The sequence below is a fragment of the Ictalurus punctatus genome, chromosome 8 (genome assembly GCF_001660625.3).
Source record: "Ictalurus punctatus breed USDA103 chromosome 8, Coco_2.0, whole genome shotgun sequence".
In the NCBI taxonomy this organism is placed as follows: Eukaryota; Metazoa; Chordata; class Actinopteri; order Siluriformes; family Ictaluridae; genus Ictalurus; species Ictalurus punctatus.
In genome coordinates this window covers 30,468,903-30,496,173 of record NC_030423.2, presented here as the reverse complement: position 1 = coordinate 30,496,173, position 27,271 = coordinate 30,468,903, and the positions used below count along the sequence as shown (strand labels likewise).

General features: G+C 43.3%; 1 protein-coding gene across 3 annotated transcripts in view; it reads right to left on the bottom strand.

Annotated features, from left to right (window-relative positions):
* si:dkey-237h12.3 (teneurin-3) overlaps positions 1–27,271 on the bottom strand; it is a 143,000-nt gene that overhangs the window by 5,099 nt on the left and 110,630 nt on the right. For 2 of the 3 annotated variants that reach the window (XM_053682186.1, XM_053682188.1), the window contains 11 exons: positions 25,718–25,979; positions 24,558–24,825; positions 22,522–22,665; positions 14,110–14,359; positions 12,355–12,375; positions 8,636–8,868; positions 4,592–4,746; positions 2,903–3,783; positions 2,150–2,325; positions 1,054–1,289; positions 47–343 (listed from right to left, as the gene is read on the bottom strand). In XM_053682186.1, coding sequence (XP_053538161.1) covers positions 47–343; positions 1,054–1,289; positions 2,150–2,325; positions 2,903–3,783; positions 4,592–4,746; positions 8,636–8,868; positions 12,355–12,375; positions 14,110–14,359; positions 22,522–22,665; positions 24,558–24,825; positions 25,718–25,979 — 2,923 coding nt within the window. The remainder of the gene's footprint in view (positions 1–46; positions 344–1,053; positions 1,290–2,149; positions 2,326–2,902; positions 3,784–4,591; positions 4,747–8,635; positions 8,869–12,354; positions 12,376–14,109; positions 14,360–22,521; positions 22,666–24,557; positions 24,826–25,717; positions 25,980–27,271) is intronic. The other variant, XM_053682187.1, reaches the window with a different exon arrangement.

The window sequence follows — 27,271 nt, the reverse complement described above, 5'->3', positions numbered from 1 at the left end:
TAGTCGTGAAGAGAATCCAGAATAAAGGAGATAACCTGACCGGTACCTTCTCCAGGTACGTGTAGCTCCATGTTTTCCCATCAGGAAACACTCGCGTGCGAATGCGTCCCTGTTCATCGTGCTCGAATCGCTCTAATACAGATCCCCACTGGGTGGCGCTGAGCTGGCCGTTGCTCCTCCGCGTCACGTTCACCAGCAGTAATTTGCTGCTCGGCATCCACACGGCAGGCTGCCCTGTGACATCATAACCGATTTTCAGCAGGAACTTGCGGTGATCGTCGTAAATTCGCTCGGTCCTCAGCGTGCGGTCGTAATCGACAGACAGGATGTTCCGACCGTTCACCTGCGAGAGCGGAGAGAAATGACTGTTAGACAGTTTTTTTGATGAGAAAGTGAAAAGGGTTCCGTCAGAACTCGAGACGTTTCCTTGAGTTTTTAATCGGTTTCAGGCACGAATAAAACTTTCTGAACTCCCGAAATGACCCGAGCTTCATTTTAAATCCTGTGAAATTGGAAAATAAGTGGATTGAGGAAAGTATTTTATTGGGAACAATCTAGAACTAATAGTACTTACAGCACACAACATGAGGCAACTTTAATTATTTACTCTGCAGCGCGTCTGCCTTTAATAAACATCATTTAGAGTCTGTTTAGGACCTCAGAGCGAGCCGTTAATACGTCCTTAATTCCACACACTTAAGTCTTTAAAGGAACACGATCGTATCATTTCTTCCTTATTTAATTGCCGATCTGTGCTTTTTAGGTTTTGGCTGTGAAACTAATCGCAGAGGATTTATAGAATAGAAGTGTTCAGCTTATTTATTTCACATTACAGATTGTCCCGAAGCTGCTTTAGAAAAGCAAGTTAACCAAGTGCGAGAAAAACGAGTGACGAGAACCTCTCTAAGATGGAGATCTTGGAGAACGGGATCCTTGGGTTTAAAATTGGATGTTCTTTGCAGAAAACAAGAACCAACCAACTGAAATTCAGTTCTGAACATCTTCCGACCAATCAGCTTTCAGAAGAAATGAGAAGTGAGTTTTGAAACTCACTCGTAGTTTGCGTCCGAACACAGTGACTTTAGAGCGAGTCTGCTCTTTCCTGAAGCGCCACTCCACGAGGTTCTGTCCGGCGTCATCGGGAAGCGTGACGTTCCTTCGAGCCACCGTAGGAGACGACGCGCCACACAGGATGTGAGGTTCGGTTTGGAAATGAGCGTTCAATCCGTTTGCATATAAAACCCACAGAGAGCTGTCGTAACCCACCACGTAGCCCGTCTTCAACTGATCTGCAAAACAAAAACAACCCGGGATTAATATTTACTGCGAGTGATTTCCGACAGGAACGTCAAGAAGAAAACGGAACAAATCCGATCAGATCACTGAGATGACGTTCGGGTCATTTTTAAGCTGAGGGGAACCATGGGAATTAAAGAAACACCGTTTCTCAGACCACAGAGGGCGTGTCTGGGGCCATACTTGGAAAAATGGGTGTGTCATCCAGTCGGTATATTAAAATGTGTGCAGCTCTGAGTAGGCGTGGCTTGAAGTCCAAAAATGATGAACTAGACAGGATGTCTGAGTAAATTACTAAAGGTGGGGCTTTAGACGTTTTCCAACAAGACACACCTCTATATTGATAAGCACGGTCAGGGGGCGTGTCTTTGAGCTCATGCGTAATTTCATGAAGTTTGTAAACTCTGCCGCATAGTGATTTTAGAATTGCACATAGAAGTATGTTCACCATTTTCCAACTTCAAGCCACGCCCTCTGAGAGCTGCTCGGATTTAATACGTGGACTCAAAGACACACCCACATTTCCATGTATAGCCTCAATGCCACGCCCTTTGTGATCTAATTTCCCCGATTCGTCTCAGCTCCTAAACGAGCCGAACATCATCTCTGCCATATACAGCAGATCTGATTCGTAAAGATTTTCTTTCCTTTAGATTTTCCTGTCGGAAATCTTCACAAGATTATATATAGAGTTTATACACGAGCTCAAAGACACGCCCACCGTGCCACGCCTCTACAACGTTAAGCTAAAGTCATCTCTTTAGAATTTGCATTTTTTTCATCTTGTATGTGGCTGTAAATTCTAAGCAGGCATCTCGTCTCAGAGGGACTGATCGTGACATTTAAAACGAACCCTGCTGTAGCGTGAGGACGGTCTGAATCGCTGATCTGTTCGCCATAATCCCGGCTTCTTCTTCCCGCTCAGAGTTTTCCATTTCCACCGTGGCGACGACGCCGGAGTCACCGTGCAAACTCATCACCACGCCGCTGGGAAATGTCACGTTGGTCAGCTTTCCTTCGCTGTCATAACTACAAGAGAAAGTTATTTACGGTCCCGGGACGTGATGTCAGCACTTCTGCACAATTTCCTGCTACGGTAAATGATTGGGAAGGCTTTATGATGACTTTTGCAAGGAGAAATGAAATATTTTGGACTTTCAGACGAGAAAACCTGCTGCATGATGGTGTCATTTTTGAATCAGCAAAAAAAAAAGCCTCTGATGGAAAAACTGAGAGACAAATTTATTTTTTGTCCAGTCGACACCGCTACACGTATCCGATCTACAGAAACGCAGGATGTGAAGCAAAAACAAATAGGGTGAAATGCTTTGATGAGTTATCTCATTACGTCAAGATAGAATGCAGTTATTTCAACTTAATATCTCATAACATCAAGATACAATGTAATGTTATCTTAATATCTTGTTACGTCACTTAAACCCGTTATCAAGACAGTACGTCCTTAATTTAATGTAAAATAACTCGTTATTTCAACGTAATAATTTCCGTAGGTTGCTGTAATGAGAATGGGAATTCTAATTTAGATGATATGATCATATCTTAGTGCCCCTCAGCATAAGTAATAGAAATAACTTTCCAAACTCACTCGTAGAAGGTGGTCCATCCATTGGAGGTGATCTTGGTTGCTAGGAGACCACTATTGCCATGGTAAGTTAGCATCACGAGGTCCCGCCCCTGCGTCCCCAGGCTTTTTAGCACCCCGTTGGAGCCGATGTTCAGCCAAACCACCTGGTTATCGGGTGCCACGATTCGGACCGGCTGCCGAGTCGCGTCTCTCCGGATGCGGAGCGTGTTTCCATGGCAGTCGGTCACGGAGGTCAGATCTCCGTCGTTGCTGTAACTGAAGTTGTATTTAAAATCTCCAGTCACGAGATTAGCCGTGTGCTGGTGCGTTCCGTTCGAGTCAAACATGTACACTTCCTGTTCTGCCGTGGAAGCCACTTCATAAAGTCCTAGTGTGTTCAACTGCGGTTTGTTCGTCCCGATAGCTCGGATTCGGATGTTTCCGAGATCGGCAACGTATAACGTTCCACCCGGAGCGGCTACGAGCGACGAAGGCGCATTGAGACGAGCGTCTTTAGCAAAACCGTCTCCAGTGAGGTAGCAATCGCAGTTCACGTCTGTTTTGCAGTCGCAGTCGGACAGTGACCCAGCCAAGTGAGTGATCTCGCCGTTTGGTGCCACGCTGCGAATGCGACTCATCTTCCGCTCGTCTGTTTCGGCGACGTGCAACGCTCCAGTGAAGGACACGGCGATGGCACTCGGAGACTCCAGATGCGTGTGTGTGGCATGCTGGGTCTCGGTTACTGAGAGATCAGCGACGGGCAGCGGACAATGAAGAGGTCGACCTGCCGCGACACTGACCTGCCCCTCTTCTGTAATCCGCAAAACCACACTGCCGTCCAGCACGAACAGAGAATTGTCCATCGGACTGACGGCCAAATCCGTCGGCCACTCCAATGAAACCTGGGAAGAGGAAGAAACGCAATGCAATTTATTTCCTAGATTCCACCATAATCCTATCCACCATTGCCTCAGGAAAGAATAAAGTGCACCAGTGTTGAACATTTTCTAATATCCTGGACTTGTAAAAGAGTCTGTGCTGCCTTCTGAAGCCAAAATGTCCGCTCTAGGACGGTCCCTGTGGTAGAGTTTTAACATAAACAGGCCACATTTTCAATACCATTCTTTCTCAAATCGATTGTCTAAAGTAGAAACAGAGTAAAGTGGAGTGTGTGTGTGTGTGTGTGTGTGTGTGTGTGTGTGTGTGTATACAGGGTTTTTTGGTAACCACCAGGCGCTTTGAGGAAAAAGGTCTGTTTTAGTTAAGATGTAGACACTATTAAAGTTAGAGAAGATATTATATAACAAAATCTATTAGACACTGTCTATTAAAGAAGATATTACGTACAGAAATGAATAAGAAAGTGTGCGTTTAAACTTTTCTAGTGTCCACATCTTAACTAAAACAGATAAGCGGCAGCTTCCTCCGCAAACCCCTGAGAGGTAAAGCCCTCAAAGCCATGTAAAGCCCTGTATATACCCATAAAGCCCTGTATATACCCATAAAGCCCTGTATATACCCATAAAGCCCTGTATATACCCATAAAGCCCTGTATATACAGTACGCACACTTCAGTTTCTACCACGACCGCCTCTGATCGAACAGATTTCTCATTTTAACAAACATTACCATTAAAGTAATATATTATTTAAGTGTTAGATTCGACACTTCATTGTAGGACTGTTTAATGTTTAAACCTTCTGTCTCTACCTGCTGGATGTCCATCAGGGCGTCACAGCTGAGAGGCCGAGCCGAAGCCAGGTCGTTTGACCCCAGGACGGTCGTAATAATGCCGCTCCGGTCCACTCTGCGAATCACTGTTCCATCCACGAAGTAGATCAGACCGTTTTTGTCCACGGCGATCCCTGTGAGAGGAAACGAGTGAGAGTCACAGCTGGGTTCTTATCTCTCCGAGTCTACATGTGATGTGTTTGACTTCACGTTATTCAGGTCACTGCAATCACGCTCCATTACTCACATCCTGCTGTGGAATTACAGCTCGAGGTCGAGGAAGCAGAGGAGGGTGTACTGGATGTACTGCGCTTTCAGTGCTTTACTTTTTTTTATTTAATTCCTGCTGTAGGTTTAGGATTTTAAACCAAAACCATGTCACCGTTGCTTGGTGAACATTCATTTATTTGAATTAACGCTGCGGCAGAAACGTCTCTCGTCACAGATCTCTGAAGTTCTCGAACACCAGAGTTCTACACACCTTCAGGAATTTCATAAAACCAACACATCATATACAGTTGCAATCAACATTATTCACCCCCCCCCCCACCCCACCTCCCTGCCGCTGCAAATCAGGTTTATTGTCAAAATTTGCAGACTTTCAGCTGTTTGCGATGAACAAATCAAACAAAAGCACACAACGAATGCGTCAAGCGGTTTCCCCAAATTCAACTGAAAATGCAACTTATAATGAATTCTCCAGTCTCAAAATTATTCACCCCCTTCATGACAAGCATCTTTAATACTTAGTGGAGCTCCTTTCGCTGTTATGACCTGCTGTAACGAGATGCAGATCTTCTGAGGAATCTTCTCCCATTCCTCATGAGCAATGTCCTCCAGGTCAGGAATATTCTCGGGTTTGCGTGCTGCAACCGCCTTCTTCACATCCCACCAGAGATTTCCTATGGGGTTCTAGTCATGTGTGAAGACTGTGAGGGCCCTGTAGAGTCTTCCAGGACTTCTTCTGCACACAAGTCTTGGTGGAATTTGAGGTACGCTCGGGATCGTTGTCCTGTTGGAAGGTCTGATGACGCCCAAGCTTCAGCTTCCTCACAGACGGCATGATGTTTTCTCCTGGGATTTCCTGATACTTCACTGAATCCATCTCGCCTTCCACACGCTGCAGGTCTCCAGTGCCAGAGGACGTAAAGCAGCCGCAGAGCATCACCGAGCCCCCACCATGCTCGACTGTGGACAGAGTGTTCCTTCTTCATTCTTCTTCCTCCAGACGTACCGCTGATCCATCGTGCTGAAAAGTTCCAGTTTTGTTTCATCGCTCCACAGAACACAATCCCAAAAGTTCTGTGAATTATTTATATGATTTTGAGAGACTTTTCTTGTGCTTTTGGGTCAGTAGTGGTGAACGTCTTGGACTTCTGGCATGGAAACCTTCTGAGTTTAGTACACGCCTTACTGTGCTCACTGAAACCTCAGAGCCTGTTACACCGAGTCTCGCTGCAGGTCTTTTACAGTCACTCGAGGGTTTTTCACATCCTGCCTTCTCAGAGATCTGCTTGCAGCTGTTTAGAGTTTCCTTTTTCTGCCCCGTCCGGGTATTTCATACATTTTCTGCCCCTAGCCAGTTCAGGTATTTCATGTGTTCCAGCTCAAGCACACCTGCTGCAGCTAATGAAGCCCTTGATTAGTTTAGCATCAGGTGTGCTTGAGACAACGTGCTGCATAATTGTGCTGTTGTGAGGGATTCTATTCAGGGGGGTGAATAATTTTGAGACTGGAGAAGTCATTTTCAGTTGAATTTGGGGAAACCGCTTGAAGCATTCGTTGTGTTGAGCTACTTCAATCACTTTGTTTGATTTGTTCATAATTACAGCTGAAAGTCTGTACATTCTGACAATAAACCTGATTTGCACGGGGGGGGGGGGGGGGGGGGGTAATTTTAACTGCTACTGTAGCTTACTGTAGACATGCCACTTCTGAAATGGTTTTATTTTTTATTTAAAATTTCACACTAGTATTTTAATAAATGCGATAAATAAATGTGGTTAGTACGGTTATTACTGCGAGTTTGTTTCTTTTTGTTACTATTTACATTTTACAGGAATTATTTCACCAATTAATTAAAAATGATCCAGTGTGATAATTGATGAACTTTCCTAACGACAGTAAATTAGCTAAAGATGATAGTTTATAAGATTTAAATAAAATACCAGAATTTTGAGACTCAGACACAGTTTGTGTCTAAACACAGATTTTTTTTTTCTATTGCGCACCTTTTGTTACCTAAAGCACCAAAAACGTACGTTTCCTCAATAATAAAACCGTATTTTGGAGACATTTGTGTATTTGTTTGTTTGTTTACTAGCCCTGGCTATAAGTATCGTTTTTAACAGTTGTTGTTGTCACCGCCTGCTAATTCATTTCTAACCGAGACAGACTATAGACTATTTGTTTGTTTGTTTGTTTGTTTGTTTTGAGTTATCCATTTTCACATAATTTGATGTAAATATTTGCACATGAAACTGAATAAATAATTGTGACAAGCTGTGAAAAATAAACAGGATTTTAGTTTTAACCGAGGAATGATGTGAACACCGGATGTGGGTCAGATCTTACGTACATGTAAACGGACAGGACGGAGATGTGCATCCAGGTCTACGGTGAAAACAAAGCCGTAGGACCTTCTGACTGTCTGAAGTGCTGGCTCTGTATCTGCTCACGCTTTGGAGGTACGTAAACTTTAGGTAGTGTAGTAACCTGAGAGAGATCAGGTCTAGTTCTGGATCCTGTAAAGTTTAATTAGTGCTTCAGGATCCTCTGAGAATCTGAAAGGGTTCTCCAGGGTTCTCAGGAACATAATCACCAACCTAAGAAGCAATCTGTTAACAGCTGGTGACATTTCATCAGGCTGCGCTTAACTGCATTAATTAAATCCATCATCTGCTCTTGAGGTGAAGAAGAAGGGCTGTTTTACATCACTCAGACTTCCAAGCAGGACGTGATGGAGATTTAAGCGCTGTGAACGAGCTCTTATCGGTCATGCATTCTCAAGGCCTTGTAATTAAAATCTGATCACTGTGACTAGAACTTCAGAGTTAGCTCGGGACTCTGTAAGGTCTGGATAATTTAACATCTGGGTAGTTTTGGGAACGGTAATGAAAGGCAGTCGACTGGTTGTGCATCTCTGGAGCCTGTACAACAGTTTCCTGCAGTATTATTGATTAGTTTATGGATATAAATAAGACGATTTGAAGCGGTTGTGTTTTGTGTGCACGTTAAACTTTAGATTAGACCACAGACTCTGAGCAGATGAGATATCTGACGTGGTAAGACAGAGTGAATACTTCTTTATCCATTTGTCTTCAAACCTTCTGCTTTTGTCATTGACTTTTTTTAAAAAAACAACTTGAGACAAATATCTGTGTGCGTGGCTAGTCTCGGACCCGCCGAGCTGCTTTCAGATAAATAATGCACATACATGTGTGTAACTGATTGAACCCCAGCAGAGTGCTCGGGTCGGTCAGTCGGTATCAGGTCTTTTTTTCAGCGTATCAGTGTTGACGCGTCTCTAATGATAACTTTGGAAGCTTTCGAGTAGCTAGATCTGCTCAGAATGGTTTCAGCTCTAAAGTCCTTGTTGGTTAATGTGAGGAAAATCAGTTGAGTACATCAGCTGTGTATCTTTGGGGGTTTTTCAGGGTTTTGGGGGAGTAAAAGATCTGATCAGTCTGACACAGTACCTTTGGTCCCTCTCAAACCTAATCTGGTCTGGCAATTTCCACACATTTTGGGTCTTGTGCACAAGATCTGGTCTTATGGACCTATGTATATGATGCCTGGTGGTCAATGTGGGTAAGGTACGGTTTGTAAGATTTTGTCCTGTGAGATGTTGTAAGTAAAGTCTGGTTTCTTGTGTCCCCTCGGATGTCTGCTTGAAGCGTTCTCATTCCACCTTGTAAGATCTGATTATGGTGAGGAACTTGTGAGCAAATTCAAAATGATAATATTAGTGCTATTCCTGGTATAGTCTGGATCAGAAGAATATCTTTTGGTCTTGTTAAGTACCTTTAGGTCCTGTGAGTAGGGCCTCAGAGGCTGGTCCTCCATCTCCACACTGATTCTCATCGAAAGGCAGACAGTGATCCCCGGTCCCTGCTACGACTTCGACGTTTGCCTGGGGTTCCACGTCGCCGGACAACACCCTGGGCCGGTAAATCCGCCTGGAGTTGGTGTCTGATACGTACAGCTGTCCCGTCACAGGGTCCGAGCTCAGGTAGTAGCGGTGAGCTGGGTTATTACTGGAGAAAAGATAGATGTGTTGTCGGGCTGAAACTGTGTACTGGCAGAAATGCGAGGTTTGACTCGCTTGTTGGAGATGACAGATGAAGTAACGCTGTGAAATATTAATGTTGCTAGAGAAGTTCACTGATTTGCCATCTGTGTCTTTTTCCTGCACCTTTCAAAACAACGCACGCCGCTGACAAGAGACGGAAAGTGTGTGAAAAGGGATAATAAATCAGACGTGACTGGAAAATATTTGAGGAGGCAGTGATGATGCCTTGAAGTGTGCCAAATCATTTCGATCGTTATGACTCCCATGCGAGAGGAAAGGAAAAATAGCCATGATGTGCAGATCTTAATGACTGACAACAGCTGACGGCATTTCATCAGGCTGTGCTTATTTACATTCATTAAATCTATCAGCCTGCTCTTCCCTGAGTGAGTTAATGTGGACGCCGTTAGCATCTAGTGAAAGACAGACTTGGGATACAGGACATGGCGTGCATCGGTGACTTTCTACCCAGGAAATGGATCAAGATTACAGGCTTTGTTACTAAAAGCGGTTCATATTGGAATTTTGCAATGAGAAGCTGGTGCACGTTAATACTATATACGTGTACGGATTTCAACCTCCAGTGTATTAACCTCCTGTCTACATGACAATGGTGTTTCAGTGAAAATGAAGCTTTTCCAAAACGTTCAGTGTTTTCACGTGGAAGGAATGAATGTTTTTGAAAGCAGGAGGCTGCACATGGTCACAGCGCAAGGACAAAGTTTATCACAGCTGCTGATCAGGTAGTAACTTTGTGCCCTGTAATTTCTCATTTAATCACGTTTGCAATTTAATTTCACCTTGTGGTGCAGTACTGCTCCTGACAGAAGTTCCACCTCATCGTCAGTCCACATATACAGCGCCCTCCACTAATATTGGCACCCTTGGTAAATATGAGCAAAGAAGGCTGTGAAAAATTCTCTTTATTGTTTAACCTTTTGTACAAAAATACTCTCATGGATAACAATATTTACAACAATGGGTGACTAGGAACAGGAAATTGTTCAACCATGACTTCCTGTTTCACAGGGGTATAAATATGAGGTAACACACAGGCCAAGTTCCCTTAGTCATTCATAACGATGGGTAAGAGCGAGGAATGTAGCTGTGATGTGCGGCAAAAGGTTGTTGAGCTTCACACAATGGGGCGTGTCTATAAGAAAATAGCACAAGCATTGAAAACGCCCGTTTCACCATCAGGGCAATAATAAAGAAGTTCCAGTCGACTGGAAATGTTATGAATCGACCTGGAATTGGACGTGTGTCTGTATCGTCTCAACGCACTGTGAAGAGGACGGTTCGAGTGGATAAAACATCTCCGAGGATCACAGCTGGAGAACTGCAGAAGTTAGTCGTGTCTTGGGGTCAGAAAGTCTCCAAAACTACAATCTGAAGTCACCGACATCACCACAAGCTGTTTGGAAGAGTTTCAGGAAAAAAGCCTCTACTCTCATCCAAAAACAAACTCGAGCGTCTTCAGTGTGCAGACACTACTGGAACTTCAAATGGGATCGGGTTCTACGGTCAGATGAAACCAGAATAGAGCTTTTTGGTAATAAACACAGAGGTGGTTTTGGAGCACACAGAGAGGTAGCCGTATGGAAAAGTTCCTCATGCCCACGGTTAAATATGGAGGAGGATCTTTAATGTTTTGGGCTGTTTTTCTGCAGAGGACCTGGACATTTTGTTAGGATACATGGCATCATGGACTCCATCGAATATCAACAGATATTAAACGAAAACCTGACTGCCTCTGCCAGAAAGATTCAAATGGGCCGTGGTTGGATCTTCCAGCAGGACAATGATCCAAAACATCATCAAAATCAACACAGAAATGGTTTACTGACCACAAAATCAAGGTCCTGCCCTGACCCTCCCAGTCCCCTGACCTGAACCCCATAGAAAACCTGTGGGGTGAACTGAAGAGGAGAGTCCACCAGCGTGGACCTGAAATGTGAAGGATCTGGAGAGATTCTGTATGGAGGAACGCTCTCAGATCCCTCACCATGTATTCTCCAACCTCATCAGTGTTATAGGAGAAGACCCAGAGCTGTTATCTTGGCAAAGCGAGGTAGCACAAAGTATTGACTAAAAGGGTGCCAATAATTGTTGCACACCTGTATTTAACAAATATTTTTTGATGAACCTGTGTTGTGTTTGTAATTGTTTGATATCCATGAGAGCAGAGTAATTTTGTGAATTTTCTGAACAAAAGATCTAAAAGTTAAACAATAAAGACAAATATTCACAGCTTTCTTTGCTTGTATTTACCAAGGGTGCCAATATTTTATGAATCCTCATAAACCTCTCACCCACGTTGGTCTTCTTCCCCTTTTTGATTTCTCTACCGCTCAATACGCAGTCATTAACGTTATTTCTGTAGCGTTTGACGCAGCACTTCTCGAATCGTTCCCGTGTGTTGGTTTGGATGGAGATATTATAGAAAGGGCTGTTTGTGTAGACGGAGATATTCAAAAACATCTGTATACACATTGATGATGTTTGAGGCTTGAGCAGATAACAGTGTCAGGTGCAGTGCTGGAGCGGCTCGGAGTGGGATCCAGAAACATGCCAGAGAGAGAATCGGCGAGTTCCACATCAGTGTCTATTTCAAGCCGAGTATCGGCAGACGGGGGGGGGGGGGGGGGGGGGGGTGGCGGCGCGAGGGGGGGCGGCGGTGGGAGGCGGGGGGAGAGGGGGGGGGTCTGGTTGGTAGGATGGGCGTTCGAGTCACATGACCCGAACCTGTTTTATGCTGTCTAAATGCTAGGTGATATCTGACGACTGACGTTGTTTGACGTGAACTTTCCCCTGAGCTGGGACTGTTCACTCCCTCCACGAATCAGTCGACAGGAACCTGTATCTGTTTGATCTGTCTACATTTATAGGTTTTTCTGCCACTGGGGTGAATTTACACTTTGCAGAAGAACCTAATGTTCAGGAAATAGAACTTGGAAAGACACATGCTTGAGACACGTCATCAGGACATGACGTGTTCACCGTCATTCTTCTCCAGAACTTCAGAAGACATCCTAACGGGCTTTACACCTCAAGACATCAGCTGGTAACAAAAATCTGTTCACACAATCCATTGTCTACTACAACCAAGTACTTCCATTTCATCAGATATCAAAAACAAATCATGATGGAATATATTTCTCAAGCCATGTTACTTCATGATTTACTAAAACACACCGTCAAGCACAGGGTGCTGAGTACGGAGTATTCATTTCAGCTTCATGCTTCATTTCAGTTTTCTAATCACTTCAGGACAGAGGAGTTTACAGTGTGACACAAAGAAATCTTAAACAAGGTTCCAGTGAAAACATCTGTGTAATTAAAGACTGGTGACTTTTTTTTTTAACCCTGATAAGACTTTAAATTTAAATCAAATGAAATAATGCTCAGGTTTTCAAGCTACTAGTCCACGAGTCGACTGGGAGTCACTCACCTGTGTCTGAAGTCTTTATTCCTTTGAGAAGCAGTGAAAAAAAAAAGGCCACATGTAAATAAATATAAGAGCCGACACAGAAAATGCGTCATCACATGACAAAGATCCTTTATATCATTCATAATAGACATTAATCAAACTGTCAGTCGACCTGTCCACTCGTCTGTGCACTCGCTCAATCATAAAATCAATTCACGTCCACTGTTCCTCTCAACACTTTCCCATTCATTCTTCACCTCGTCCCTGAAGCACACACCTCCTGTGTACTCCCGAGTTTGTGTAAAGTCAGACCAGTTCACTTTGAAGTCTTTCACAGAGACAGGAAACTAATCATTTCATTTCAATTTAAGTCTCGAGAGACGCATTGAGGTCAAGCTTTCATTTTCAACACGGTCACGTTACAAATATGAAAGATGGAAAAACAACAAGAAAGCAATGTATGTAAATAGAAAAAGATGGAAATGCACGTGAACAGAACACATCACGCAACAATTATGGAGCTTCAGGGAAAAATAAACGTGTTTATAAATATATATATATATATATATAATCACCAGAGGACGGCTTTCTAGAGCAGTACTAACTGACATTTCTCAGAACTGCACTCGTTTTTTAAAGAAAAGAGAAGAATTGATACAGAAATATGATTTCCAGCATTTATTTCTCCCTGGAGCAGCGTCCAATTATCCATCCATCTGTCTGTTCATCTACCTTTCCATCAATTCACAAGTCTATCCATCAGTTCATTTGCTCTTCCATCCATTCATATAGCCATGGTCGGTTCACGTAATCCATCAGTGTGTCCATCCATCCATCCACCCACCCATCTATCCATCTAACCATCCATCCATCCATCTATCCATCTTTCTATCCATCCATACTTCTGTCAAGCTATACCTGCAACTGTCCAAATATCCGATCAATTATATACCATCCATCCATCCATACAGCTACTTCATACTTTTATAGCTAATTCATCCATCCATCAATTTGTCCATCTATCCATTCCTCTGTCCAACTATCCATCCATCCATCCATCCATCCTTCCATTTGTGCATTCATCCATCCATCAATTTGTCCATATATGCAATCCTGTGTCCATCTGTCCATCCATCCAATCTATAACACTGTCCATATCTGACAAGCAACTTACTTTTCTGTCCAATTATCCAAGCCCTATATTTATTTGTCCATCCAACTGTTCATCCATCAGTCCATCCATCCATCCATCCATCCATCCATCCATCCATCCATCCATCCATCCAACTGACCAGCCTTTCAGGCTTTTGTCTATATATCCTTCTGTCCATTGTTCCAGTTGTTAATATATTTAATCTATACATCAAACCATCTGTCCAGCCACTCATGCATTTGGGCATCAATCCATCCATCCATCCATCTATCCATCCATCCATTCTGTCCATTCTTCTACAAGCTGCAGTTTTTGGTACTCAGGTACTCATTCATTCATACTGATTCCTACATCCATCCCTCTGTTAGTTCATCTGTGCAGTCATGTTGGTATTTGTCCGTCCGCCCTCCCATTCTCATGTCCATCTGTCCAGTAATCCTTTTATTTGTCTATCCTTGTAATACATCCATTTGACTACCCATTCATGCACTTGTCTATCTACTCAATCCTTTCATTTCTCCATCCATCCATCCATCCATCCATCCATCCATCCATGTGACCCGCCATGCATTTGTCCATGCATTCTTTTGTTCATGCAATCTACTCATCCATCTGTTGCCCACCTGAGCTCCATGATGCTGGTGACATTTCCTGATTGATCGATGCGTCTGATGTAGTTGAAGTCTCCCACGTACAGACTTCCGTCCCTGCCCCACGCCAGCGCTACAGGTGCGAGCAGCTTGTTACCCCCAGCCGGGGCATTACAGCTGGGGCAGGAGATGCTCCTCCGCCGTCCGTTACCCATGATGGTGCTGATGACTGGGGGCAGCTGGGACAGGAACACATTCTCACCGTTTCCTTTATACAGGATCCCTGAGATACAGGACACATCATAAGAGTTTGCAGTTTGAAGAGCGGAGACTCAACAGTAGCAGTTCACACTGGTATTGACAAACACTTGGGTCTATTAAGCAGGTCAATGACAGCACAGTGAAGTGCTCAGGAATTCACTCTCCTTCATTCCATTTATTCAAAATTCATGAGACACATTAGAGTCCACGCTTCAAGATCTGAAACAAGTCAAATGCCTTCCGGGATTGAGAAATGGTAATGAAGATAAAATTCTATCTGCTTCATCTTACAGGAGTCTGCAGTCCATTTCGTAATCTTTTTGGATTTGTAACGTGTTTCAGAGGAACGCTGAGGTTTCACGTCATTTAGCACATTATCCATAGCATGGTCATGATATAATAATAAAAAAAAACGGCTTGTTTGGATGGTTGTATCTTTCTAAACAGGTCCTACTTGGAAGCTGTACTCCAGAAGGACAAACTGAAGAACCTTTAAGGTTCTAAACGCAAGGGTTATCTAGGGCCTCTAGTCTGGAACCTGAGCTAGCAATCTGAAGAGTTAAATCCCTACACACAAACGTTATTACCTCGTAGGTACGAGCGGATCCTCGACTAAAAGCTACCATGAGTGCTTTCCCCTAGTAGATGAGGATTTATTTCATGGGCCGGTTCACTCGTGGAAAGGAGTGAAAAGAATCCCAAATGTGTTCCTTAGGCCAGAAACCTCAGACGACGATGCTCTGAACACCTGAAAGATTTGTAAGACAGGGGTTCGGCTGATTTCAAGTAAGACCCATTGCAGACCAATAATCAATCACGACGAACTCCTTCAACCCTTTCCTCGATTCCGTCATTATTTATTTAAAAACTCTGCACTTACTCAACAAAGGCTTGTGCAAGGTCTCCTCTAACGCAAAACTCTTCTTTCTGAAGCATCTCTGTTCGTTCAGCTGCCAGACAGCGTGTGAAGAGTGTGGCTCATAAATATTTCAATCCTGTAAAATTTTTACTTCTTTTTTTGATTCGGCTTCAAAGAAGGCGGCCATGGACCATCAATTATTTACAACGTGCAACATGTTAGTGTTCCTGCACCTGCTTTAGTCCGTTAATCAGATCAGTCAGATCGGACTTCCTGCTCCATAAGCGGCAGTCTTGTTAGCGAAAGTCTACTGTTCTTCGTACAGAGCATGCTTTTAGTGAAAAGACTTTTAGAAACGCCTTGCAGTAGCAAGGTTTAAACTTTACACATACCTCCATTCACGTATATCTCTAAGCTAGAACATAACAACATTAACGTAACTTCTCCAGCAGTATCTGAAGGTAAGTAACTACCCAGGGTTTCTTGAGCTTAGGCTCTGCAAATGTTTACTGAGGAACGTCTGTAAAATCAGGAATCTTCTAGCTGGCCACAAAAGAATCCACGGCACCGCAACCCTCCTCTACGATTAAGAACTGCTGTTGATTTATTGACCGAGGGACGCGGTCAGAGGGGACGTCCGAGCCGATATCAGCCTCTTTCCTCATTCTAAATCCAACATGTCCAACAAATCCTCACTTAACTAAGACAAATTGGTCTACACAGCTGCATTTAACTCTTCTGACCTTGACACAAAGACAGCGAGTGGCACTCTCGCGCCGATTCTCTCTCCCATTTGTTGTCCTGCTTGTGCAATAAGAAAATGAGTCGAGACGAATGGAGATGTTAGTTCACATTTCTGTTGTAGACCCTACATTGTATTTATACACAGAAAACAACTAACATTACGTTATAAAAGTGAGGATTGGAAGTGTGGAACCATCCGGAGGTCAGGGGCAAGTGTTCAGAGCTTTAAAAAGGGGCAATATTTTAAAAAGAACTCAATCGTGAAGCAGCGTGTAGAGTCACAGGAACTGCGCGTACAGCCTTCATGGCAAAAAAAACCTTCCTCCGTAATGTAATGTTTATGATCATCGATTATTCAGCGTCGGATCCCGCATGATCAAGCAGCAATCGAATAAACAAACACATGAATAAAATGTCAAGCCAACAAGATGCATGTCTAATCCGTCAGGTACGGTCAGATATTTCCAAAAACACATCGGCCCAAGGAGTTGGACAGAAATCGAAGAGGGAATGGATTTTGCTCTGCACGTAATACGCACAACGTGGTGGGTTTGACATGCTGAAGATCTGATCAATAGTCCACTCGGTCGCTGAGAACTGGACCTCGGCCCCTAAACCACAATCAATCACCTCTGATGTTTATAATGCGGACATCTCTCTCATCGCTGTATAGTCTGTTACAGAAATAGAAAAACGGCGTCTGGGTCTGGTTCTAAATGCTAGCATTCATGCCTAGTTAGCGTTCCTAGCATATATTACCATGTGGAAAACACGAAGATGTGTAGAACTGGTTCTAGCGAGACATCCTGTGCTTGTCACACTTTATTCTCGGAGTTGATGAATGAAAGTAACATTCAGATGAGTACGCTATAAAAGTTAGCTATGTTGGTAGGGGAGCGGATCTGTGTTCCCAGGGTCCTATGTTCCCCAGATTTATACGGGACATAATGAACATGCGGTGATTTAAAGCTGGAGTTAGCGTAAGTGAGAGCTGGGACATGTTCATACTTAACGTTTTGTTCATTTTATGATGGTTTACTGTGTTTTACAGGCTACGGTTACGCATTTCTTCAGTTTAGTGTATACATTTCACCGTTGTCCATGTGTGGAGTGGAACTGTATGAATCTATGAATGTAGATTAACAGCTATTTTTTAGCGCAGCACAAAATAAGGGTTCAGCGTGTGCAACCTAGTTCACTGTCCACGTTCATAACTTTCATTTCAAGTGTGGATGAAGGATGATTTTTAAACTAATGTATGTTGTTATTCATTTGAATGTGTTTTTGGTGTTTAAAGTTAAAGGGTAATAAAGTTAATAGGGCCCTGGGAAAATGTGTCCTGACTACATAAAACCTTGGAAAAAGTTTAATTAAGGCGTGTTAACAGAATATTGAACTGGGGAATATAGGACCCTGGAAACATTGGACCCTTTAAACATTGGGCCCTGGAAACATTGGACCCTGAGAACATAGGACCTTTAAACAGTGGACCCTTTGGAAACATTGGACCCTGAGAACATAAGACCCTGGAAACATAGGACCCTTTAAACATTGGACCCTTTAAACATTGGACCCTAAGAACATTGGACCCTGGAAACATTGGACCCTGGAAACATTGGACCCTGAGAACATAGGACCTTTAAACAGTGGACCCTTTGGAAACATTGGACCCTTTAAACATTGGACTCAGGAAACATTGGACCCGGGAAACAATGGACCCTGAGAACATAAGACCCTGGAAACATAGGACCCTTTAAACATTGGACCCTTTAAACATTGGACCCTAAGAACATTGGACCCTGGAAACATTGGACCCTGGAAACAGTGGACCCTGGAAACATTGGATCCTGAGAACATAGGACCCTGGAAACATTGGACCCTTTAAACATTGGACCCTGGGAATGATCCCTGTTGGTAGGGCAAGCTCAGTGGTTAAGACAGTGGACTCCTGATCAGAAGGCTGTGAGTTAAAATCCCAGCGCTATCAACCTGTCACTGCTGGGCCCCTGAGCAAGGCCCTTAACCTTCAACTGCTCAGCTGTATGAAATGAGATAAAATGTCAGTCTCTCTGGACAAGACGTCTGACAATTGCCATAACCGTAAACGGTAGCTAGGTGCTGTGCTAGCGAATGCTGACCAACTACCACCTTTACAAATGACTTAGTGAACGATTAAAAATTAGAATCCAAGTATTACGACTAGACCAGGTTAAATGAGTACATTTTCGGTCTGGATTAAAATAAAACCCTACTGAGCGATAGCGTGTTCCAACACCGCTCCAGAGTTTCTAAATGAGAAAAAAGTCCACTGATAGACCTGCCAGTGACGCTCAGGTGAGTGAAATGTCTCAGATGGGCTGTGCTACTTCAGGAGATCAGCAAGATACACCAGAGACTAAAAAAACAAAACAACAAGAAGAGCTTGAAGCTTCATAAGCAGGACTTTGTGGTTAATATAGAACTTAACAGAGTTAATAAGACTGGAGTAATGAACTCGGACTGTATTTTCCTCATCAGGGCACAAGCCGCTGCATCAGAACAAGCTGAAGCTTCAGTAATGCGGCAGCAGCACAGGAACGTGGTACAGTCACCCGCTCTAGAGCTTCTGAAAGCATGCACTAGTTCCTCAGCATGGTGTAGATCAGTGGTCTCCAGCCCTGTTCCTGGAGATCTACCTTCCTCAAGACTTTAGGTTGGAGGTTTTGGTTGGAGATGAAACCTGCAGGAAGGTAGATCTCCAGGAACAGGGTAGGTGTCCACTGGTGTAGGGTTAGCATGCTCCTTACTTTGCCTTTTAAAGTCTTATTTGTGTTTCTAAACTGATAATGTGCAGTATTAATGATACTAGTGATAAATCTTATTGCACTTCTTTTTTTATTATTTATCAGAACCTCACTTCTATCTGAATTTAACAGAAGGAAGTTTCTTTCTTTCTGAGATATAAATAATATAAAGGAAAGAAACAGCAGAGGAACTATAAGGGAACTTATAATGGCTCCAGTTTCGTCTCTTGGGCGCTGATTTAAGCGCTCTGCTTCTCCATGACTACTGATGATTAGTAAGTGCTCTTATAGCATTATTATTATTTTAGCGTTTAGCATACAGGCTCGAACTCAGTCACGTCACACGACTCAGTCACTATGATCAGACTCTCACGGTAAACATTGTACATTTCTACTTGCTTCAATAAATATGCTTTTATTAAGGGGTCCAAGCACTTCCGATCTCAGCATCACGGGTTTGCTCCCCATACACGTTCCCATTCCCATGTTCACGTAGACGACTGTGTGAAAATACAGACTTTCAGCTATTCATATTTATATTTGGAGGTATATTATAGACATTAAACGCATTCACAATATTAGGAGATGTGTTTTTAATCCCCACAAACCTGGTTTTAAGGCTCGGTAGGTGTGTTTATCAGGAATAAGTGTCTATTTCTGTAAAATAGGTCAGGAAGGCTCAGGTAGATAAATGTAAGCCTTGTATCTCTTTCTCACACACACACACACGCACACACACACAGAGAAGGTGATCAGACGTGTAATCCACACTGCGTTCAGTCGGCTGCGTGTCTTTACATTATCAGCTGCTGAGACAAATGGGATTGTCAAACACACGCGCTGCTTTTGGCAAATTAATTACCCCGGAGAGAGTCGACAGCTCGGGTTTTCATTCGGTTCTTTATTCCTCTGCCGGGCCTCCGCTGTACAGCAGCGCAGGGAGGTAAAGGTGATATGTTCACATGTTAAAGCTTTCGTGTAATTTCTACAACTCAGACTAACCAGATTTACAGGCGGCGCTGCTGAACGTGTCGCTCCTGTACATCACTAACTCGGGATTTAAAGAGATTAGGAGTGCAGATGCTCAGTAAATCACTGTGGACTAGATTTATTTCTATATCAGCGTATCCTCAGCGAGGTTTAACGTGTAGCTGATATTAAACCTCCTGAGTACGAGTTTAAAAGGAGAAAAGAAAGGACACGGACATGTTTCTGTAATTCTGACACAAACATGAAGCTTATGGTATTTGGAGGTGCAATAAAAGTGTTGAGTAAAGTGGTGTGTGTGTGTGACGGTGATGTTCAGAGCTCAGTTTTCACCAGGATTGCTTGTTTTTGATCGTTATTGATTAGATGAGAAAGTAAGATTTGATGAAATACACTAAATGATACGCCGTGGCGTCACACGGATCTGGTACAGGAGCTGTAATGGTTCATGTTGACTTTTTTTTGTCAGTACCTGGTTTGAAGTCCACCAGCTGGTCTAACAAGACTTAAATATTAGAAATATAAACAAATCTACCGTATGAACATTTACTGCTGAAATATCCTGAGATCCTCAGTGTTCAGTATTCAGCATTTCAGCTCGGTGAGACCACCGCGTGTCCGAATTAACTGAATTAATTAAGCGACACTAGTTACGTTCTAAAGCACATGTTGCCATAGTAACAGAGCGCTGTTTAAGATTAGCTCATTGTCAGGAATATTGGGTTATTGAGTTAATTTGCTTTGTGGAATACGAGATTTTTCTGTCTAGTGTGCAACTGGATTGGTTTTTCCATCGGTACACAAGACACAAGGGGGCGGAGTCAGACGTGCACACTGACGACATCACATGGCAGCGATTGGTTAACAAAGCGATGCTGATCCAGGAGGTCCTTTCTAAAGAAATCTGAGCTGTGTGAGCGAGATACGCAATTTGGTGAGTTTTTTCAGCTCTAAAAGCAAATTTGGGTTTGGAATAAAAATGCGATCGTTTCTATGGAAACAACAGTGCCTTCATTCCGACTCTGAGGATTATTTTTCACTGTACAAAGAAACCAACTGGGGCTTTTTTACAGTAAGTGTTCCACTTGTATCGCTATAAAATCTAAAGAGCTGCTCTGGTTCTGTGGGACCGGGTTTCAGTCGTAAACAGAACGTGAAGGTTAATATCGCTGTAAAGTGACGAGATGGGAGACATAAAGCAAGATCATCATAAAACACCAAGGATAACAGCACAATATGAGCACTTATCTCATCTTTTATCGGCGTCTTACTTTCTCCAACACACTGAACACAGCCCACTTCTTTCACACTCTCATTCTGGTAAATAACAGCTGTTAAATCCTCGTCTCGGCAGCCACGGTCGCGATCACAGGCTAATACATTGATTTAAACACAAACTGAATTACAGAGGTCCGTTTAGTAAATAGTAAAGCATTTACTCAGGGGTATTTATTACCTCATGCATACAAAACAGGCCTGCTAGTGTGTCGTTGCCTTCTGAGCCTTTACGGAAGCATTAGCTGTCCTTCATCCTATAAGATGGAGGCTGAAATTTGGGTACAAGTGGCCATTTTATAAACATGAGGCAACACAGGAGCATTAATTCCTCAAGCCGAGTCTTCTTTTACGGAGAACGAGAAAGTGAAAACCATCATCCAGAAGACTTCTCAACATCATCCCGGCTTCAAACTCCATCTACACGGTCAGATTCCATTAGAAGATTCATCCATTTAGAAGATGTTTACGTAGTGAGGAAAGCTTTCACGCTGGAATGAACCATTCCTTAACAGAGTGGGGGGAGGGGACGTGTGTGGGGGGGGTGGGGGGTTTACGGCTGCACTGTGCACCCTTGATGTCTTCCCATAACACTTTTTAAAAGCGCCTGATGGTCCAAACAGTTCCGGTTCCATCCAGTGATGATGTATGCATTGATGGTTGCTTTTACTCTGAGCATCAAATTAGTTTCTTTGGTTTGTCTAATGGAGGAACCCGTGATAGTTCTATACACAACCCCTTTTTGGAATCCATTTACAAATGTAGGTCCATTTAGCTTCCGAAGAACCCCTGAGGAACCATATTGCACAAAGAAATGCGCACTGTCATTAAGTACTACTTCCTGTTCACTAACCCCGCCCCCATCAACAGCTAAGAACCGCCTACTGTGTTCTGAAAACCCATGAAAGTTCCAGGATTTCTATCCGCTCTCAGAAGAACCTGACACTGACTAATCACGAGCCAGTATTTATCTTCATCCACTTATCTTCTGCATGCATTAACATCCATAAATCTTTAGAACAATGTGAACAAGTGTCCGAGAAAGAAATTTAAATGTCAGGAAAGATTCCATCATTTAGTAGAACTGAGGAAGAACCTCAGAGGAAGTCCATTTGCTTTGACTCACTGCTAGCCGACCAGAAAAATGAGCGTAATTAGCATATTGTGAAAACCTCAGCGGTGGTCCAGCGGGAATAAATTTTATCTCCGTATTTCTCCGTCAGCATTTTATAATCGAGAAATTAAGCCAAGTTCATTCATCCAAATCAGGCTGGACCATAACGAGGGCTAACGTTCTTCTGATTCTGCACACAGCGCCAACGAACTTCATTTAATCGTCCATTACTCGGAGACATTAGCCCCGGCTGTACCGTATGCAAATGAGGAAGCGGGTCATATTTTACGATTGGCTGGATATTTATGGTTAAACCTCGGCGTTGACCTCACGAGAAATGACGTCACAAACGCTAGCAAAGCCCAACGCCGAGAGAAGAACCAAGCGTAAAGTCACCAGGACGAAATGAAGAAGCATCTGACCGTTCTGTAGGTCCAGGATGTGATGTTTATCCAGCGTCCAGCCGCCCATGTTGGAGGCGTCGAGTTCAAACCCCTGCAGTGTGGAACTTCTCCTCTCCCAGAGGACCACGCTCAGGCACGACTCGTACTCGAAGCCCACAGACACTGCGGAATAATTAACACAAAGGTAAAAATACATAAACGAGAGAAGAACAAAACAAAGCACATGCTGAGGGACAAAAAATGATCTTTAGGAGAATTTTAAAAAGCCAGAGGAATTCCGTTCTTGAGTACAGAAGAGGGAAATGTTCAGTTCGCGGTTCTTCAGAGTTCTGTTTAATAATTAAGTATTCAACACGTATTAAGTATTCATTAGTTTCAGTCTCAATTCAGCTATCAAACCCCGACAGCAACAGTAATGTAAAACTAAAACATTTAGAACATTTAAAAGTTCTTCAGTTCCCTCTAGAAGAACATTAAAAGCTTCTTAGTAGAACCTGACAATAGAAGGTTTTACTGTCGGAAAGCGTAACATGTTTTAAGAGGCTAGAAACCTTTAATTATCCAATAAACACTTAAAGAACCCTTGAAGAACCTGTTTTTTTTTTTCTAAAAGGGAGCCAAGTACCAAGAATGTGAAACTCCTGACAGGTTCTAGTATTAAAAAGAAAATAACGCGCAATCGTTTGGCGTTTGCAGCGCAACACTTAATACACACACTCTTACACTTTCTACAGAGAACCTCTAAGGTTCCCCAGGTGGACAACCAAAGAACCCTTAAGTGTTCTCTTCATTTTTTAAAGCATAAAGTGTACATTCTTAGACAAAAAAAGGGTTCTTCCGATAATGTGTTTTTTTTTTTTTTTTGTCCTTACTGCCTGAGATATCAAACGCAAGCACCACGCACGAGGTTCTCCTCCATCACCGCCACGTTCTGTAAATGGGTGAACTCTGGGGAACCTTTGTGATGGATGACGGTGTAATTTTCACGCGTGGCTACAGATCAGTGTGTGCTGTCCATCAGTGCAGCGTCCTTACTCAACTCCATAAAACCAGGACAAACAAACGTCCTTGTGAACAGCTCGATTCCGTACTCATCTACACACACACACACACACACTTCACGTGGAACGGCAGGTTCTCCGGCGGTTATTGGCGTGGGATTAGTGAGTATTCAGACCTGGTTGCATTTCAGCGCTCTGCAGTCTGGTGTGTAACTCTTTTGTTTCTCGTCCTAATTAATCTGGCTCGGCCCGAGGCGAGAGACGTGATCGTTCTTTTCCCCGTCGCTTTGCAGCAGCAACATGATAAAACATCGTCCTGCGACCTTCCGCGGTTCTGCACAGCTCGTTCCGCTTCAGTTGCAGACTAATTACACATGCAAACAGGCCGATCCGCAAACAGGTGGTCTCTGAAAGCACGGCTCTTTGGAGCTTTATTTACGACCTCGCTGCTGCTGCGTGTCAGGCTGCGCGGGAAAAAGGCCATGGAGTGCTTACACACGCACAAAACACGAACAAACTGTGTCTTCAGCCAACAACACCACAGCATTATAGCTCACAATGCATATATTACAGTGTATACATATAAACCCCACTGCAGGATGAAAATCTAATCCGATCTGATCTTTATTTACCTATTTAACCGTCTGACTTCAGACACCTTATACTGTAATAAATAAATACTTCTAGCATGTATTTTTACAGCTACTTTAGATCTCATCGCCGCCTTTGGTTAAGAAAATGATCAATAATAAATGCATACTAAATAAATAAATAAATAAATACATTAATTAATGAATAAAGTAAACCCTTAAAGAACCCTTGAAGAAAACCAAGTAAGTGTATAGAATAGATATTATACCGTCGTGTCATTTACTCGTTTTATTTTCCGTGGATGAGCGATCGCTTTAACTAGCAGCTAGGTAACTAGGTAAGGTGATCACTAGTTAAAGTCAGTGATGTGAATCTCCTGGACTGCAGTCCTGACCCAGCTCCGCGACAGAATCCGGTTTGAGGAATGAAATGAGTGGTGATGAAGACGTTTTACCGACTCACCCGCAGCCTCCGCCAGGCCGTACACTTTTTGTCCGTAAGCGTCGGTTTTATCCCAGACGAACGTGAAAGAGAGTCTCGGAGACGCCGGAAACTCCTTCTGGAACGTTCTTCCCTCCACGGCCACCATCAAATGCACTTTAGCGAGGCCGAAGGGAATGACCGACTGCGTCATGATCACCTTCAGGACGGGTTTGTACGAGAAGGCCCGGGAGCTGAGATACACCAGGTTCAGATCGCTGCCGGGAACGGCCGTCTGCTCGTGGAGAACCTGGAGAACCACCACGCATGTTTCAAATGACTTCCTGTCCACTGCTCCATTAAACCTCCTCGCTTATTCTATTAGAAAAGGAATGTTAATCAGCAGCAGAACCAGAGCAATAACTAGAAATCCGGAAATGATTGGTTCTAGGTGCTGCTCTGACTCTGCTCGTGATTCTCGTTCTAGTTCCTTTTCTAGTAAAACGGTCATTATTATTAGAAACAGAAAAAAAAAAACATCATCAAAACCAGATTTAACACCAGAACATAAAGGAGCAGGAGAAAAAAAGACACAGAAGCCCAAACAGAGACCCGACTTAATCAGAACCCCGAGACTCAGAACAGGAACCAGAACAGGAACCTACAACCAGAACTAGCGCTAGAATCAGGTCCAGAAGCAGAAAACTAGGAGCAGAACTAAAACTAGAACACTAGAACAGAACCCAGTACAATAACATGACCCAGACGTAGATAAAGAATATCAGCCAGAACCACAGCCAGTAACAGAACAGCAAGCAGAACATGAACAGGCATGAGAACTATAATTAGAACTAGAACTAAAACAATGAGAACTAAAACTAGAACTAGATCAGATCTCGCACGATAACTAGAACCAGAACTTCAGCTAGAATCAGAACCAAAATCAAACCTAACACTCAAATCTAAAAGCAGAAATAAAACTAGACTTAAAAATAAAAATGTGGACTAATACGAAAACAGCAACCACAATAAGAACCAGAACTTGATCTAGAATCGGAACTACCAGAACAACAGCCAGAACAAGGACAGGAACTAGAGCAAGAATCTAAACAGGAACCAGAACTAGAACCAGAACCAGACCCTCCTGTTCTTAAACCACCCGTGTAGCTTTGCTGCAGTAACTCTGATATGCTGAAACTCACCTGTGTCTCAGGTATGATGGGTGTGGCCTCAGGGGTGGAGCTGTAAAAGGTTGATAGTGGTGATGTCACAATTTGTGGGGTGGGTCTTACAAGGCCATTGAGCTCACATGTGGGTGTGTCCTTTTCTTCCCGCCTCATCACCAATCGGTTCATCACGTGAAATACTCGCCATGGCAACCACACGGAGCGGTGCATGATGGGAAACGGAGCACGAGTGAAACTCAGAGTCAGAGAAGATCCTCCGTTCACCAGCAGATCGAACCTGAAACACATACAGGCAAAGCATTTCAAACAACAAGCAGAACCAGTCACTAGAACCAGAACAAAACTACATCTAAAAACAGAACACAGTCTGTGTGTTAAGAAACTGTGCCTCTGACTAAAGGACTACTTCATACCCCATACTCCCAACTTCCTACTTCCTACTCCAACTTCCTACTCCAACTTCCTATTCCAACTTACAACTTCCTACTCCAACTTCCTATTCCAACTTCCAACTTCCTACTCCAACTTCCTACTTCCTACTCCAACTTCCTACTCCAACTTCCTACTTCCTACTCCAACTTCCTACTCCAACTTCCTATTCCAACTTACAACTTCCTACTCCAACTTCCTATTCCAACTTCCAACTTCCTACTCCAACTTCCTACTTCCTACTCCAACTTCCTACTCCAACTTCCTATTCCAACTCCCAACTTCCTACTCCAACTTCCTATTCCAACTTCCAACTTCCTACTCCAACTTCCTACTTCCTACTCCAACTTCCTACTTCCTACTCCAACTTCCTACTCCAACTTCCTACTCCAACTTCCTACTCCAACTTCCAACTTCCTACTCCAACTTCCTACTCCAACTTCCTACTCCAACTTCCTACTCCAACTTCCTACTTCCTACTCCAACTTCCTATTCCAACTTCCTACTCCAACTTCCTACTTCCTACTCCAACTTCCTACTTCCTACTCCAACTTCCTACTCCAACTTCCAACTTCCTACTCCAACTTCCTACTTCCTACTCCAACTTCCTATTCCAACTCCCAACTTCCTACTTCCTACTCCAACGTCCTACTTCCTACTCCAACTTCCTATTCCAACTTACAACTTCCTACTCCAACTTCCTATTCCAACTTCCAACTTCCTACTCCAACTTCCTACTTCCTACTCCAACTTCCTACTCCAACTTCCTATTCCAACTCCCAACTTCCTACTCCAACTTCCTATTCCAACTTCCAACTTCCTACTCCAACTTCCTACTTCCTACTCCAACTTCCTACTTCCTACTCCAACTTCCTACTCCAACTTCCTACTCCAACTTCCTACTCCAACTTCCAACTTCCTACTCCAACTTCCTACTCCAACTTCCTACTCCAACTTCCTACTCCAACTTCCTACTTCCTACTCCAACTTCCTATTCCAACTTCCTACTCCAACTTCCAACTTCCTACTACAACTTCCTACTTCCTACTCCAACTTCCTACTCCAACTTCCTATTCCAACTTCCAACTTCCTACTCCAACTTCCTACTTCCTACTCCAACTTCCTACTCCAACTCCCAAC